This window comes from Panthera pardus, unplaced genomic scaffold, assembly GCF_024362965.1.
Source record: "Panthera pardus isolate Hobbes unplaced genomic scaffold, ASM2436296v1 HiC_scaffold_4, whole genome shotgun sequence".
NCBI lineage: Eukaryota > Metazoa > Chordata > Mammalia > Carnivora > Felidae > Panthera > Panthera pardus.
The window spans coordinates 18,854,728-18,872,121 of NW_026526969.1; the positions used below are offsets into that span (position 1 = coordinate 18,854,728).

The following is a 17,394-nucleotide window of genomic DNA, read 5'->3' on the forward strand; positions in this document are numbered from 1 at the left end:
CAGGAAGCTCTGCCTTGTGAGCCTGGTGCTGTAGGCACAGCCCGCCCGCCGTCAGGGGTGTGGGGAGGGCAAGGGCACAGCTCTCTGGGCAGCCAGCCCTGTAGCTCCAGGAGGCCAGCGGGCCGGACAGAAGAGGGAGGTGGGTGCCTGGAGTATGCAGCTGCTGGGCCCCCAGCCAGAACCTTCTGGGGCACCGCACAGGGGCAGGCACCACCCCTGATCGCCTTGTCATGCCTCCCTCCCCTACGCCCACCCAGCAGGTCTTTCTGGCATCTTCCATCCTCCCCAGAGCTGGAGGCAGTGGCTGGCTAGTCCCCCACTGCCCTTTGGTCACCGGGCCTGACTGAGGCACAGGGCTGAGCCTGAGGTGCAGCTGTGTGTCGGTCCTGGGGAGCCTGTGCCCTCAGGCCTGCCGGGTGCCAAGGCCCCCATGTGGCTGTGAGCAGACAGCTCAGCTCCAGCCCCGCCACCACGCACCCGGCCACACTTCTGGAGACAAATCGCACGTCTGCACCAGCGTGTGGATGCACCGCCCGTGGGGTGAGAGGGGCAGAGTCGATCTCTGGCTTTGGGGGCTTTGATTTGCACATACACCCCTTTTCCTTCCTCTCCTCCATGCGTCCCGCCTACCCTGCCTTCTGAGCACCTGAACTCTGGGTGGACTCCTGCCCGTGCACAGATGCTCCAGGGCCTGGGGCTCCCCCAGGGCAGTCATCATGCGCGCAGGGGTGTGGATCTCCATGCTGGACTGCAGCTGAGGGTTGGCTGCCCCCCTCCTCCCTGTGTTGCCTCAAGGTGGGTATTTCATTGCGGGCAACGGCCCCAGCCTGGGTAGGGGGACAGGTTCTGTGTTGGTGCCAGCTGCTCTCTGAGGTGTTCTTCCTGCACCTGCCGGGGCCCTGGTGCCACTGTCCACCCCCTGGCAGATGGCTCTGAGGCACAACTCGCGGCAACGTGACGAGTTGCGTGTGAGCTGTCCCCCACCCGCCCGGGATGGGAGATGGTCCGTGACAACAGGCAGGTTCTCTGGATGTGACCTGCACAAATAACTCGGCTCTCCCTTTAAATCCTCATCTCCGCCAGTGTTTTCTCTTCCACTCTTTCGAATGTCTACCCCTGGGGCTGGGTGGTCCGGAGTGTGGGGAGTCCAGAGGGTGGGGACTGTGCCCTAGGGTCACGTGCTAGCCACTGTCCCACCCAGGAACCCCCAGGCTCGCCCTCCCAGCCCAACTGGGTGGGGTGTCACAGGGGTGGCTAGGCCATCCTGGCGTCTGTGCCCCTCCTCCCTGTTAGCCCCAGAGGATCCTGACCAGACCCCGCCCTGTCGCAGAGGCAGGAGAGTGAAGGGGTCCCTGGGCCCCAGAAAGCTGGAACAGCTTGCTAGAGGAGGCAGAGGTGAGGTGGCCCTTCCTACTTGGAAGGGAGCTGGTCTTTGCCTGTCTCCACACTCCCTTCCATCCCGGCCTCTCAGCACAGAGACAGCACAGGGGCCTCCAGAGGCCAGTTAACTTTGAAGCAGCATCCCCACCTCCACTCCGCACGGGGCGTGAGGCTTCCACCCCCAGAGTGGGGTGGTGGGTTCACCCAGGCCTCTCTCCCAGGCTGCAGGACGCAGGCCAGCCCCTGCCCCCAGCCAGGACGACCCAGACCTTGTCCCTAGGGCCGCCCTCAGGACACCTACAGCCTAGTTCCTGTCGCCCCAACCCTGCTGGGACCTCAGTGCACCTGCTGCTCCTCCCCGAGGGATGTGTAGCCCATCTGCTCTGGAGAAGGAGCTCGCAAATGCCCTGGTCCCTAGAGGGCCACTGAGCAGCCAGCAGGGAGGTGGGGGCTGTGCGAGCCCTGCCGGAGCCTCTCCTCATCCTTCCTGCTGCTCGGCAGGGACGCGCCCAGACAAAGTGGAGCACAGAGGGGGATTGGTGTTTGTTCCCACTCTGTCCCCAGGGCCGGTCCCCAGCAGGTGCTTGCTAAGTGGTTATTGATTCATTCCATAAATATCCAGGTCTGCTTTCTTCCTGGCACCAGGCCCAGGCAAGCCGTCCCAGTGTGTGCGCCAGCAAGCGTGTGTGCATGCACGTGCTTGGGTGTGCACACTGGTATGTCTGCACGGGGTTGTGTGCACATCTGCATGAGTGTGCACGTGTGTGCGTAGGGCAGCAGGACACCTGGCCCTGCCTTCCTAGGAGTCCCGTTCAGCCGATGGCCGCCGAGCTCACAGGCAAGTGCAGGTACCTTTCAGGAATCGGCCCACGTGAGGGAGCCGACCATCTGGCTACCAGGGGGTCCTGCTGTGGACGCACCTGGGCCGGGCTGCTAACTTGAGGCTCTCTCCCCAGGGCAGCCTGGGGCGGGCCTGAGCAGGGCCGGAGCCGGCTGGGGACCCAAGCTCTGGAGACCTTTTGTGCTGGATTCCTGGTGGTGATAGGCCACAAGAGGGCAGCCAGGAAGGAGGGGTGGGCTGCAGAGTCCTGGGGGCTGGTGAGGGGTTCTGGCTCACTTCTGAGCTCCCGGGGGTCGTGCACAAAAGCACTGACGACCCCAGCTAGTGTGGCCTGAACCCTGGGTCCTGTAGGAGGAAGGAAGTGGGGACGGGCCTGGGCTTGGGCAGGAGGGCCTGTCCTGCTGATGTCCCTGTCCTGGAGTGGCCAGGCCTCCTGTGTGATACCTGGCACAGCTCTGACTGCCCTTGCAGTGTGTGGACTTGGGGTGATTCAGACAGGCAGTGGGGGGGCCGTGATCTCCCAAGGCCCACATAGCCTACCTCCTTTAGGACCCTCCACTGGGCCCCATTTTTCCTGCTGGTATCTGTTGCTGCCCCCAGGGGCGCCCCTCTATGATTCTCATGGCGAGGACCATGTTGGTAAAGACGCTGAGGCAGTGGTGGGAGCAGGGGAGCTGCCTGTGAGGGGGTCCAGGGACAGGTGTCCAGTGTGCCTCAACCCATCTCCCTCCCCTGAGGGACCAAAGGGCAGCCGGCACTGAGGTTGGGTTTTGTTTTTATTGGAGGATGAACATAAATAAAAAATAACCGGATATTTGACAGGAAAGAACGGGAGCGCTATTTACAAATGTACACCATGGGCCCCAGGGCTCAGAGGAGGGTGAGCAGGGCCACAAGGACCAAGAGGGCCACATGGGCTGCCAGACAGGGCGCAGAGTTCGGAGCGAGGGGCTGCTGGTTCCGGGGCCCCCGCTTCTGGCCACCCGACCTAGCCTGTTGGAACTGTAATTCTGGAATGATCCGATGGATCCAGTCGTAGTGGGAGGTGACCCGGATGTAGACACCTGGGCGGTTCCGGCGGGCGCAGCCCTCGCCCCAACTGATCACCCCAGCCTGCAGCCATGACTGAGCCACCAGGCACACGAGCGGGCCGCCCGAGTCGCCCTGTGAGGGAAGCAGGGGCCTTGTCAGAGCCTACAGTGGCCCCCAGAGCCTGCCTCTGCAGGTGCACACACACTCCTCCCTTCGTCCCTCTCCTCAGCTCCTGTAGGAGTGTCCCTGCCCAGCACGCCCACCGCTGCTACCCGCCGGCCGGTCCTTCCCTTTATAGCCTGAGGTGCCCATTTCTCTAGCACCCCCAGACTGCCCTGATTTAACCTTGGAGGGGCTTGTTGAAAGTGCAGGTTCCTGGGCCCCACTGCAGACCAGTATGCCGACTGTGCTGGGTGGGGTCCGGGAGTAGGACCCTACTGCTGGGATGCAGGAGGGGAGGACCCCCCCCCCCCCCTCTGCAGGACCTCACTGCAGGGATGCCAAGCTCTGGTCTGGGCCGTGGCCCCACCTACTGGGGGCCTCCTCCTCCCAGCCAGGCCGGCTCCCAGCTGGACGTGGGCCTAGGGAGCAGGGCTCAGCCCTGGCAGGGCCCACCGCAGCCCCTACCTTGCAGGCGTCCTTCTTGCCCTCGGCAAAGCCAGCACACAACATGTCGTCCTTGATGGTTTTGGGCTGGAAGCCCGACTCGGCATCTTTGCTATAGAGCAAGTTGCACGTGGGTGTGTCGATGATGGGCACAGTGAGTTTCTGCAGGACCCGTGGGTTGGGCAGGCGGTCTGGGGAGGGGGGGAATCAGCCTGCAGTTCAGTGCACAGTCTTACCCAGGACCCCATGGCCCTCGGCTCTTTCTGTCCCCCGTCTCCCCGCTCCCCATGGCTTTCCCTTACCCCCTCCGCCCGTTTGAGGAGAGATCCACGTGTGCCAGTATCAACAGAATGTCCCCCATTCTCTCCCGGCTCTGCCCCCTTACCTTCCTCACTGGGGCTGCCCCAACCAGTGACCCAGCAGTTCATGCCCGCCTCAAAGACGACCGAGGGGTCAGGCATGCACACGGGGAGGATATAATTGGAGAAGGTCACAGGTGCTTCCAGCTCCACCAGGGCCACGTCAGCACTGGAGGCCATGCCCTGGTACAGGGGGTTACTCTCTACCCGCTTCACCCGGGCGTACACGGCGTGGGGCCCTGGCTTCACCAGTTGCCGCACCCCAAGCAGGACCCGGTACAGGGATGTCTCAGAGGTGCTGATGGGAAAGAAAGAGAGCTGGTGTGAGACCGCCCCTCTAGGGCTTAAAAGAGAGGGGAGGTTTAATAGAGAATCAAAATAGGGAGGGGCTGGGGTTGTTTCTCCTCTAGCAGGTCCCTCCCTCCTGGCCCACCCCAGTGCCTGACCACTGTGCACACGGTCTTCAAAAACGTCATCTCCATGGGGACGTGTAGGGAGGTGAGGGGTTAAGGGTGTAGAAGCTGAAGCAGCTAATTCCTGACTTTAATTCCCAGCTCCGCCCTTGGCCAGCCAGATGACCTTGGGCAAGGAACCTAGCAAGTTCTCTGTGACTCAGTTTCCTCATCTGTAAAATGGGGCCAGTAACAGTCCCTACCTGAAAGGGTTGAAAGAGATGTCACCCACAGGGTACATCTGGGGGCTGGGCCTGGCGGTGCCTGTGAGCCTTGGGCCAGCGACCTACTCGCTCTGAGCCTACGTTTCTGAAAGATGCAAGGCTGTAAAAGAATTTCAGCCCTGCGGTGAGGCAAGAGCCAAGATGCTCAGGAAACCCTGAAGGTCTGGGACCAGGTGGCTCATAGTAGGGTGGTATGGGTGACCTTAGGCTGAGGAGGAGGAAGGGACATTCTGTTCCAGCCCGCGGACTCATCTGTAACCGGAATCCCAGTCGGTAGGGGAGTGTCCTGGATTGGAGGTGTGGGAGGGGGACAGGGAGGAGGGCCAGGACGTGGGATGAGCCTGCCAGCATTGCAGGGACGGGGCCCCAGGCCTAGCAAAGCGCCTCGCTAGCGACACCAGGGGTGGGGGGTGGACCCCTCCCGGCAGGGCCGCGGGCGCGCGCTGGGAGGGCAGACCATCGGCGCTGTCCGAGGTGCTGGAGCCCCGAGGCGCCGGGGAGCGTGGGGGCTGGCTGACTCACTTGGAAAAGCAGTGCGCCGCGGTGAGGACCCAGCGCTCTGTGATGAGGCTGCCCCCGCAGAAGTGGCTTCCGTTGCGCTGGATGCTGACCTGCCAGGGCCACTCGCCCTCCAGGGCGTCCTGGCCACCCACCATCCGGTTCAGCATCCTCGGACGCCCGCAGACTAGGGGACAAGGCCGGGCAGTGCTCGCTGGGGACCCTTTCATCGCCTCTGGTTCCCAACCCCCACCCCACACTCTGTCTTTCATCTTCTGCCCAATCCAGAGCTCTCTTTGCCCTTGACCCACTCTGAGACCTCGGGGCGTGGGTGCCCGGTCAGCCTCTGACACAGGCAGACCCCTCCCAGCTGTGGGAAAGTTCCCCTGCCCTTCACCTCTGAAACAGTGACATCAGACCTCCCTCTCTGGTCATGAGATGTGGAGAGGGTTCAGATAACACATGGAAGGGTCTTACCCCAGGGCCTGGTAAACAGGGGCTCCCGGGAGGACAGTAGGTGTTGGAAGGGCCCCACACAGGGAGGTGACCCTGGGGGCTCTGCTATTGCTATAGCAGAATGGTCTTCGGACTGTGTCCTTGGGTTCTCTGCTCTCACTTTCCCCTGACCTCCTTTTCTGTGCGCCATGCATGCCTCCGCGGGCCCCTGTGACATCTGCAGGTCAGACCCTCCTGCTCCACTCCTGTCTTGGCTCTAATTCTGCTGAGCTACAGCTTTCCCTTACTTTGGGATTCCCCAGGCCCCACCCGCTGGTTCTGGGTCTCGTTCTCGGGGGGGGGGGGTGTCCGGGGGGGGGGTGAGTCTCTGGCCAGTCTTGGCAGCTCTCAGGAAAGCCCCCCCTCCTGTCCCCCCATCCAGGGACCTAGGATGCTTACCGCTTGACGCCTCGGCCCCCTGAGTCCCTGGAGGTGAGAAAAAAAGGGGGTGATCAGCCATCTTTGTCAAAGCCAAGGTCTGCTTCTCCCCTGCCCACCTCCTCTGTTCCACACCCAGCCTCCTGAGGACACAGAAGGACAGTCCACAGGGGAGCTGGCAAGAAAGGTCAGGGGCCCTGCCATGTTTACAAGCCCAAAGCGTATCTGCAAGGGCAGACACACTCCTTGCCACCCAGGAGCCGACTGGGAGAGATGCCAGTGAGGGGACCCCCATCATGGCTTGGCTCTGCTGCCTGGGGCTAGCATGGCTTCTTTTCCGCTCCTTGGGGTCTGTCTCTCCACACCCTACACCTATCCCTGTCTGGAAGTTTCCCCCAGAGCAGGCTGGAGCCGTGTGACCTTCACACCCACGGAGTGCTGCAACGTGAGCCAGCCGGCCCCCGGCCACACAGGTGTCTGTGGTTCCAGGGGACTAGAGGGAAGCCAGCCAGTAGCATCACAGGTCAGTTCCCCCAAGATTCTAGACCCCCAAGAACCCAACACCTCCTGTTGTGCAGTTGGAGCCTAAGGCACGCGGCTGGGCCATGCTCCCCCACCCCGGTGAAGGATCAGGCAGAGGGGTCAGAGTAGAAACTTTCCGGGGACCCATCTCCCCAGGATCCATCACCTTCCATGGCTCTGGACACAGGCACAGGGCCCACTACTTGGCCTTTGCAGGAACCTCACCCCAGACTTGAGACCCCAGCCCCATGTCAGCAACATGCCAGAAATACCTGCCAGCCTCCCAGCGCCCCCAGAGTATCTGCTTCACTGGGGGCAAGAACTGGGGTGGGGGGTTCAGGACAGCTTCTTCCTACTTCAGCCCTCAGCGTTTTCCCCGCGGGATCGTTTTTTTTGGGGGGGACTAGAGCGTGTGGCAGCTGTTGTTGCTAAGACTGACCCTTTGACCAGAAGAGGTAGCCAATCCCATGGAGGGGAGGGGCTACAGGGGCAGGAAATGGTTGTGACCTTGGAGATTTTTACAAGGACCCCCACTCCAGTCTGAGTGGGGCGCTCCCTACTGTGGGGAATGAGGCTTGGCGGATGAAGTATGGCTGGGGGGCGGGGGGGCAGGGGCCAGGAGGGGACTGGGCCTGGGGCAGGAGGAGGTGGACGGCGAGAGTGGTGGTCAGGTGGTGGCCTGACCAGGCACAGGCAGGCGTGTGGAGGCAAGAGTGGTGCCTGCCCAGTGATGGGAACAGGAAGTCGACCCTGGACCCTCCATTCACCGATGTGTGTTAACAGGTGCCCTTTTAAAGTACAAATATTCCCTGGGAAGGCTGTTCCCTGCAGCCCCTCACCTATATTATTAATAGAATTTAATTAGACTGTAAACACCTGACCCACTGCTCTTCCTAAGGCCCGACGGCAGGATCCTCTGATTCACCCCTGTCCCCGTGGGCGCCAACGTTCCTTCAGGCTCATTCCCTCCCTGGGGGAGTTTTCCAGTGTCTTCTTGTTCTCCCCCACAGTCAGCCCCCTTCCCATACATGCAGATTGATCCATGGTCCACACCCAGGATCATGTACGCGCTCCTGTGCCCCGGCGGACCCCCTCTTGTGCTGTTGCAGGCTTCCTCAACCCAGCTTAATGCAACCGCTTCTCATACAGGCTGAAGCTTCTGACCTCTGAGTGATTGCTACCCACACCCCTCTGCCTGGAGGCCCTATCCTCCCGGTAGTTACAAGTCCGAATCCTACAGGTCCTAATCCAGATCGAGGCTTAAGTGAAATGCCGCTTCCTCCGGGCAGCCCTCCTCACTTGCATTGTCTGTCTAGGAAGCCTGGCTCCCTCTCCTGAGCTCTCCGTCCTCCTGCCGGGTCACACAGAGCTCTGCCCACCTTGCTCCAGAGGTAGTGTCATAGTCTCATCTTAACCTATAGGCTCAGGAGCTCAGTCCAGGCAGAGCCCCCATCCAGGGGGCCTGAGCTCAGGGAATGTATAGAGAGACAGAACAGCTGTGGGGGCAGGGCTGACCAGGAAGGGGTACTGTGAAGGCCCGGGCTCTGCGGGGTGGGCGCCCTGTCTGGGGCTGGATGCGCCACCAGATGTCAGGCCCCTCGTGTGGGCCCAGGGTCCCCAGGCCCCTGTAGCTGGTTGGGGCTCAGCTGGTAAGGATGCGAGAGACCGAAGGTTCTAGGAGGCGGGGGTGAGGCCGGCGTTGAAAGAGTCCACAACTCCTGGTCACAACTGTTTGTGAGCCAGATGCAGGCTGCTGTTTCCACTTTGGCAATGACCGTGATTACTCAACCCATTAGGAGCAATCAGAGCATTACACCCTTACTGAAGACGGGCTCCCTCCAAGAACATTGTTACCCTTGTACCAGGAAGTCAGGAGGCGGCAGCCACGCAGTGAGGGGTGGGGAAGCCCCCTGGAGCCTGGAGAGACTGGGACCTCCCCACTGAAGTGCCACCCCGGTGTCCTCTGACCCCTGGTAGGAAGCCTGGAGCCCCAGCTGAGTTGCACCTGGGATGACCTGGCCCGGCCCTGGGAGGTGAATTCAGGACAGGGAAGTGAGGTGGCACGGGGCCGGCCGGGCTAGCCCAGGAATGCGGGAAGGTTTCCCTGGCAGGGAGCAGCCCGCCCTGTGGGAAGGGGCCTGGCAGGCGGGGGCCCCTGCTGGCACCTGCTGACCCTGACCGAGGATTGGGAGAGGGGAAAGGGATGTTTGTTCCTCCCCATACTCTCCCTGTCTGGTGAGAGCAAGAGCCTGCACCCCTAGCCCCCCACTCCCCAGTGAGCCCCCACCAGCCTCCTGGGGCTCCCAGGCTCAGGCGGCAGCTCGGCCACCCTTCCCCGCCCTGGCCCAGTAGATGGTGACCTGAGGCTTTGGAGCCCAGTGGCCTGGAGTTCAGAGGCTGCACACAGGCAGCCCCATGTCTTTCTCTGGGGGCTGGAAAGAGGCTGAGAATAGAAGAAGCAGAAGCAGGAAACCGAGAGCTTGGCCCACAAGCACCAGAGACAAGGTGGGGGCAGGGGGAGGAGAGCCCCTCCCACGTTTCGGCCTCAGGGTCCTCTGGGACCCGTGCCCACACCCCTCTCCTGCCTTCCCCGCTCCCCTCCCCGCGGTGGGACATCTGGACCCAGGACCCCGGCTGGGGCAGGAAGGGGAGGCTTGTGCTGCAGCCCCAGGTCTGACCCTGGAGTAGGCGACTTGGCTGGAGCTCCAGGCAGATCAGAGGGGGCCCCTCCGGGCAGGAGGGGGGACGACTTCCTGCACCATCCAGTACTCACCAAACCACAGCGGCAGCAGGAGCAGGGCCACGGCTGGCAGCCGCCTCATCCTCTCAGCCTGGCTGGGGCACCAGGTGCAGGGGGCAGTGGCGATGGGAGGTCCGTGAGCACGAGCTCAAGGTGCGGGGCTCCATGAAGTGGGGTTTTATGCTGGAGGTGAGTGTCAGCTTGGCTATGCCGCCTGACCTGTCGGCCCGGCCCATCCAGCTCCTCTCCGGAAGGAGGTGCCCCAGAACGCAATCTCCTCCAGACCGGCCCCTGAACCACAAGGGACCAGACCCCTCACCCTAGAATACCTTAGGGTCTTGGGGCCAGGGTGTGTCTGCCCCATTTGGTTGCTTGTGGCCTGGGATTCCAACCATAACACCCCCCCTGACCATGGGCCCCGCATAAGCTGACAACAGTCTGCCTTCCAGACCTTCCCTGATTCATTCATTCATTTGTTCAGCCATTGATTTGTTGAGCACCTACTTCGTATCAGGGCCTCAGTGAACGAAACAGTCCAGGCCTGTGGCTTACGCTTACAGGGAAGGGGACGCGGAAAAGTCCAGGTCACCGCGCGTGTGGAACAAAGCGGGTGGGGAATCGGGACGTGGGAGAAGTATCCCTCCCTAGCTGACCCCAGCCAGCGCTCACGGGTGCTTTCCCGGGGCGAGACGCGCCCCAGAGTGGCCCCGACCCCCGTCCCCTCTCCGGGGCTGCACCCTCCTGCCGTGCGGGCGGTGGGCGGGGGTCTTCCTGGCACCCTCGGGCCAGGGCGGGCGGGGCGGAAGCGGCTTCTGGGAAGGCCTGGCGGGGAAGAGCGTCTGCGGGCGCCCCTGCCCTGGGCGCGGCGGGCCGGGCTCCGGGACGTGCGGCAGCGGCGGAAGCGGCTCCGGGGGAAGTTATTTGGGGCACGGGGCTGACGTCAGAGCCGGAGTCGGGGCTGGGGCTGCCACTCCCGGCCCGTGCCACGGGGTCAGCACCCCCGACCAGGCTCCGCCGGAGGACGGGGGAAGGCGGCGGGGGGGGGGGGGGGGGCGGTGACGCCGGGCGGCAGGTGGAGCCCTGCCTCCGTTTCCCCGCCTGCGCAGCGGGCACGTGCGTGGACTGGGAGCGAGCGGGGGCCGGGCTCGCCGGCTGGGGGCGCGCTGGGTGTACGGCACCCCGGCGCCCCCGCGCCCCTGGCTCCCGCACCCCGGTCCCCGGCCCCGCCCGCCGGGCGCTGCCGGTTGGCGCGGGCCTGCCCCCTGGTGGCCGCGGGCTGCGGCGCGGGGCCCCGCCGCGAGTTCTCCGCTTCAGTACCCCCGCCGCCCTTGGGGGGCCGGGGGGGTGGGAGGGGGCGTCACCCCCAATTCGTTCATTCGTTGCGCAAGTATTTTCTGAGCGCACGCGGTGCCCGACACCGTTCCAGCTGTGGGGGACATCGAGGCAAACGAAACACACACAGCTCGGTGCGGAGGAGACGACGAGGCATGATGTAAAGGCAAAAATGCCTAATCGTAAGCGGTGGAAAGTGTTTCCAAACGGAGACCGATTTGACTAATAGGCTTTACTGAGAAAGGTCCGGGCTCGTTCGTCAGGTAAATGCAAATCAAAGCCACGGCCGACTTGGCGGGTGGTGGAGGAATGCTGTTGGTCAGGGCTGTGCGGAAGTGGGCCGCGGGTGGGCGCAGCTCGTTTGTGAGTCGGGGTGTCGGTCTGCGGTTTCGGCTTTTCAAAATAGTTGTTCCCTTCGATTCGATGACTTCACTGCCGGCAGGCTATTCCAAGAAGAACAGCCTCAGTGTCTCAACAGAAAAAGCGGTCAAGTCGTGAGATCGGGTCACGATCTCACGGTGCGGGGGTTCGAGCCCCGCGTCGGGCCCTGGGCTGACAGCTCGGAGCCTGGAGCCTGCTTCGGATTCCGTGGCTCCCTCTCCGTCTGCCCCTCCCCCACTCACACTCTGTTTCTGTCTTTCAAAAATAAATAAACGTTAAAAAACTGTAATAAAAAATAATAAAAGGGCAGGCATAGAGATTTGTAGAAAGTATAATAATGATGAAAACATTTTAAGTTTTGGGGCGCCTGTGTGGCTCAGTGAGTTAAGTGACAGACTCTTGATTTTGGCTCAGGTCACGCTCTCACTGGTTTGTGAGTCCCAGCCCCAAGTCGGGCTCTGCACACTGACCACAGTGCTTGGCGTTCTCTCCCTGCCCCTCCGCCACTCGCGCTCTCTGTCTCTCTCACGATAAAGAAACTAAAAAAAAAAAAAAAAGGAAAAAAATTTAAGTTTTGAGACAATAGCAACAACATCCAAAAGAAAAGGTGGCAGGAAGTTCAGCAGTGACTGGCTGGGAGCATATCTGTAGTCGTGTGGATTTCTTTCCAAAACAGGAGACGGGAAGCCAGCTTAGATCCATGGGACACAGAGGATGTTGGTTCATGGGACCTTTGGTCCTGGTTGGTGGGACCCAGTTCATGGGAACTTTCTGCGATGCTCTGGGAGGGGGGCTGAGTGCCGACGCCCTCTCTTCTCACCCCTAGGATGCTCTGCTTCGCTCTAGAGGGCCCACTCCGCCCTCCAGTCCCCAGGCTGGTCACATGGCCGCCATGTGGCCACAGGACAGAGTTTGTTAACAGAAAGGAACGAGAGAGAAAGATGCGGGTCGGTAAGAAGCAGAGGCCACCACACTGTCAGTAAGCGTGAGGGTCAAAAAAAGACATTTTCAGACCCAGGATGTCTCAGAAAATTCAGCCCCCATGCACTGTTCTTGGGCAGCCCCTGGAGGAAAGATGTTCTCTGACTGTAGAAGGAACGCACCAGGAAGTAAGGACACGCGGGCCGTGGACACAGACCTGAAACGCAGAAGAGCAGTGAAGGGAGACGTCACAGTGACAGCTGTGCCCCAAGTCCTGACACAAGCGACAGGAATGCCGACGTCGTCGCTTTACCGCCTCGCGGGCTTCTCAGTCTGCCGAAACTGGAAGGACGTGGCCCAGCAAAACAAGATGGAAACTGAGGAAGAGGAAGACGGGGGACCCAGGACAGGGGGCACAAACCAGGAGAAAGGCAAACAGAATTCCGAGGATGACAGCTGAAAGGGATGTCCCAGAGAGGAGGACCACGGGCGTCTCAGGGAGGGACGCAGCGGAAAAGGAGAAGAGGAAACTGACCTAGTCCCTCGTGGGGTTAACCTCGCGGGGAGTTGGGGGGGTGCGGGTAGGCACAAAAGAAGTGAACACCACCAACGAAAGCAACCATTCACTTCAGGGGGGAAAGTTAAGAAAGGAAGCAAACGCTGTAAGCACACGGCAAGGCGTGCCTCTACCTCCGAAGCCTCATCCGGTGACGACATCAGCCAAACTTGAACTCCAGGATCTTGTCAACCAAATCAGATTCAAGTTGCTGTCGAGGCTGCACGGGCATGGTTGCTCTCGACCTGAGGAACTAGGGACTAGAGTTCACCCTGCCCACCCAACACACACGGCGACAGGAAGGGACAGGACACCTGTCATCAGTCACCCCACATAGCAGTCGCTGGTCTGTAGCAGTTCTGAAATCCAGCCGGGCACCTGCTACTCCTGTCTCAGACTCTGGGAGCAGGGAGCGTGGCTTGTCTAGCATCCCTGGAAGCGGTTCATCATGACTCTCAGCCCCACCCTCCAAGCTTTGGGCTCCGGTCTCTGAATCAGTCGTCCTTTTCCATCGGAAATGTCCACGTCTGTAGGTGAATGGTTTTCTCTGCCAACCTGTTTCTTGTCTGTGGCAAGTTGGGAAGCCAAAGAACATTCAAGCTTCTACCGTGTGCCCACTTCTCCTGAGGAACAGTGGAGGCCAGAAGACAATGGAACATCCTCACAGGGGAGCGTCATCATGATGACGGTGGCGGTGATGGCGGTGATGCCTGTCAAGCCGTAATTCCACTGAACCCGTATCCGATGAAAGTATTCTCCAAGAATGGGAGGAAAGACACAATTTCGGCGGAATACCAAGTAAGAGAACGTGTTGCCAATAGGCTTGCCTACAAGAGAGGCTAAAGGAGGGCTTCAGGCTAAGGATAAATGACCCCAGATGAAATCACACATCTTCAGAAAGTGGTGAGGAGCCATGGAAATGGAAATTATGTTGGTAAATATAAAATGCTGGGGTTTTTTCCTCTTAATTTCTTTACAGTGCAGGAGCATTTATTTTATTTTTTTTTAAATTTTTTTAATGTTTATTTATTTTGAGACAGAGAGACACAGAGCATGAACGGGGGAGGGGTAGAGAGAGAGGGAGACACAGAACCGGAAGCAGGCCCCCGGCTCTGAGCCATCAGCCCAGAGCCCGACGCGGGGCTCGAACTCAGGGAACGTGAGATCGTGACCTGAGCCGAAGTCGGTCCCTTAACTGACTGAGCCACCCAGGCGCCCCTACAGTGCAGGAGCATTTAAAGCCAAAATTATAAATATCTTTTTAATTTTTTTTTTCAACGTTTTTTATTTATTTTTGGGACAGAGAGAGACAGAGGATGAACGGGGGAGGGGCAGAGAGAGAGGGAGACACAGAATCGGAAACAGGCTCCAGGCTCCGAGCCATCAGCCCAGAGCCTGACGCGGGGCTCGAACTCACGGACTGCGAGATCGTGACCTGGCTGAAGTCGGACGCTTAACCGACTGCGCCACCCAGGCGCCCCTATAAATATCTTTTTAATGTTTATTTGGGGGGGGAGGGAGAGAAAGAGAGAGAGAGAGCCAGAGGAGGGCAGAGAGACCGGGGGAGAAAGAGAGAATCCCAAGCAGGCACCTCTCTGTCAGCATAGAGCCTGACACAGGGCTTGAACTCATGAACCGTGAAATCATGACTGGACCCCAAATCAAGAGTTGGACGCTCAACGGACTGAGCTCCCCAGGTACTCCCCAAAACTATTAGTAAAGTAATTAATTTTAAAAAGGGGCACCTGGGGGGCTCAGTTAACCCAAACTCCCAGTAACCGATACCTTGTTAGGAGCCTTAAGTGTTAAATTCTTAGAAGATACCCAACACTCTGGATTTCACTGGTTTGTATGAGAATGTTCACCCTGGCTAAAAATTATGTGACACTTGGGTACCTGGAATTTCTCTCTGACTCTGACCCAAACGGGAGCTAAAACAGCCCATTCGTTCTGAGAAGCCACTTGATAGAAGTTGACGGCTCTGATCCTTGACATCTGTTCTCCTGGTTAGGCCTCGGCTGATTACAAAATTGAACGCAAAATACGTTCCGCTGTTTCTCACAACACTTGTGATTGTTTTCAGACCCTTCTGACCTCTGCACTGTTTGATATCAGGTGATTGAATATTGCCACAGAAACTTTATTCTGAACAGGGATCCAGCAGGTCACCCAGGGTCATCGTAAGTCTCATGGGCAAAGGTGGTCTTTTCAGAGGTTGGTTTTTTTTAGGCGGGGGTGAGAAATTCTAATGAGGGAAACCGTGCACACCTGGGTGAACCGAGAAGGTGCTGACAGGTGACAGGGCGAGGGCAGGGATCACATGGCTTGACAAATAAAAATTGTATGTATCTAAGGTGTACAATGTGATTTCATATGCGTATATATTGTGAAATGATTACGAAAATCAAGCTAATTAACACATCCATCACCTCCCTTGGTTACCGTTTTGGGGTGTAATCTCTTAGCAAATTTCAAGCATAACAATACAGTATTATTAACTATATTTACCGTGCTGTGCATTAGATCCCTAGAACTTATTCATTTACAACCGGAGGTTTGTACCCTTTGGCCAATGCTTCCCCATTTGCCCCAGCCCCCAGCCCCAGTAACCACCACTCTGCTCCTCTGAATGTGACCTTTCCAGATTTCACAGATAAGTGAGATCACACAGTCTTTCTGTGTTCCTGACACATTCTGTATATATTTGTGTATATTCTAACAGATACACACAAATGTAGCTTATTCTTTTTTTTTAATTTTTTTTATTTATTTATTTTTGGGACAGAGAGAGACAGAGCATGAACGGGGGAGGGGCAGAGAGAGAGGGAGACACAGAATCGGAAACAGGCTCCAGGCTCCGAGCCATCAGCCCAGAGCCTGACGCGGGGCTCGAACTCACGGACCGTGAGATCGTGACCTGGCTGAAGTCGGACGCTTAACCGACTGCGCCACCCAGGCGCCCCAAATGTAGCTTATTCTAATGTCACTTCAAATCGGTGGGGAATGAAAAGATTATTCAGTAGACATCACTGGAAGAAGTTAGCTAATATATTTGTACAGACATATCTCTGTACTATCATTCATAAAAATGTTTTTAAAACCCTAAACGATAAGCATATTGGAAGAAAATATAGAATGTGTTTACAACCTTGGAATACGGAAACTATGCAAATATCGTAAAGATTAAAAACATAAATGTAAAAGCTATTCAAAGGCAGTTTTATTGTTTTGAATTTGTCCTATAGTTTGCTTACAAAGAAGAATCTCGGGGGAACGATTCTGAGTCATACATTCAGCTAGATAATAACCCTGGGTAAGAGAGAGAGAGAAAGAGAGCCTATGTGTGTTTGAAGAGAGTTTCGGGCATGAGAGCAGCGGGGACCAGGTGTGGAGTCAGGAACCGTCAGCCATACAGTGGAATCAGTCTTCCTTTCTGGCTGCATCCCGGAAGGAAGGTGGAGATACAGATGAAAAGCTGAGCGTCACGCAGACGCGGAGCTCGTGACCGGAGAATCATACAGAACACGCCCTGACCCCACCGCTGACCGTTCCTGTTCAGCCTTCCGAGCGACCTCCCTCGGCCGCCTCCTTAGCTTTCTGTTCTAGCCCGGTCTCCCGGGCCCTCTACCAACGCGGGCCTTTGCCTGGGCGGTTTGTCAGCCCGGGAGCCCCACCCTCTTCCTTCTTTTGACAACTTCCCTCTGCCTACGAGCCCCACTAGTCCTGGCTGGGTTACAGCTGCCTCGCCCCCTCCAGAAAGAATGACTCACCCTTTGGCCCTTGGACCTGCCCTTTTCAAAGCACTTATCACACTCACAGTAATTGTCTGTTTACTATCTCTCGCCCCATTAGATTGAACTCCCTGGGGCCATGCGTTGTGGCTCACGCGCATCTGCTACCCCATCCCTCTTCAGGTCGGACACCGTGGGTGCTGAACAAAGTCCTGAGTGAACAGGCTGGTCTCCTGGTTTCTGTTCATTCCTGTCCTCAAGTTGTCCTCCGTACGGGCCTGATTTTCATCTGAAAGCAAAATTTGGATTATGTCACCCCAATTCAAAATCCTTTCCTGGCTGACGTTCACCACGGAGGCTCGATTGTTGGCATTCAAGGCCTTGCACGCGGACCGCGGAGGCTGTTAGGACAATTAGAGAAAGGGGAGAGTCACAGTCAGGGTCAGGATTAGGCAAGCTGACCTTAGGGAAACGGAGAGCCCCGTGTAGCACATAATTTCCCACCTCCCTTCTCCAAACATGCATTCAGCACCATAGTCGGGACCTGCATGAGGCCTGAATAAGGACTTTGGCACTCTTTATTAAGTGGTTATGCCCCTGTGCTGGTCCAAAAAAGACCTGGGCCTTGTTTACTTGTCTGTCCATCCTGGCCATTGTCTGACTCAAGTGGTGTGCTGGTGAATGTTTAACGACCAGCTCTGGGGGAGTCAGCTGGGGGTGCAGTGAAAATTAATAAAAGGAAACCTCCTTTAAATGGAGCCGGGAGGCCAGCAGGGGGCAGTCTCAGCCCGGTCACGGGTGAATAGCGGACCCAAAAGGGAGACTCACACCTCGCAGGTGGATGCTAATTTACTACCCTACCGCGAAGGTTCTCTCCTCCCCTGGCAACAGCCCAGCCAATGAGAGCATGTCACAGCCCGGCCTTGGAGGGTCTGTCACAGCCTAG

At 58.5% G+C, this 17,394-nt stretch overlaps 1 protein-coding gene across 2 annotated transcripts; it reads right to left on the minus strand.

The window, feature by feature from the left end:
- Window positions 1-2,979: 2,979 nt before the first annotated feature.
- PRSS27 (serine protease 27) lies at window positions 2,980-10,478 on the minus strand. 2 transcript variants are annotated; one of them, XM_019468260.2, is made up of 6 exons: window positions 9,561-10,478; window positions 6,287-6,313; window positions 5,417-5,579; window positions 4,245-4,516; window positions 3,881-4,050; window positions 2,980-3,385 (listed from the first exon to the last, which is right to left on the minus strand). In XM_019468260.2, the coding sequence occupies exons 1-6, from the start codon at window positions 9,607-9,609 to the stop codon at window positions 3,092-3,094; spliced, it is 975 nt and encodes a 324-aa protein (XP_019323805.1). In that variant the 5' UTR covers window positions 9,610-10,478; the 3' UTR covers window positions 2,980-3,091. The 2 variants fall into 2 exon arrangements, with proteins under 2 accessions (XP_019323805.1, XP_053749803.1); XM_053893828.1 differs by lacking the exons at window positions 6,287-6,313; window positions 9,561-10,478 and having other exon boundaries at window positions 5,417-5,679.
- Between the last annotated feature and the right edge of the window lie 6,916 nt (window positions 10,479-17,394).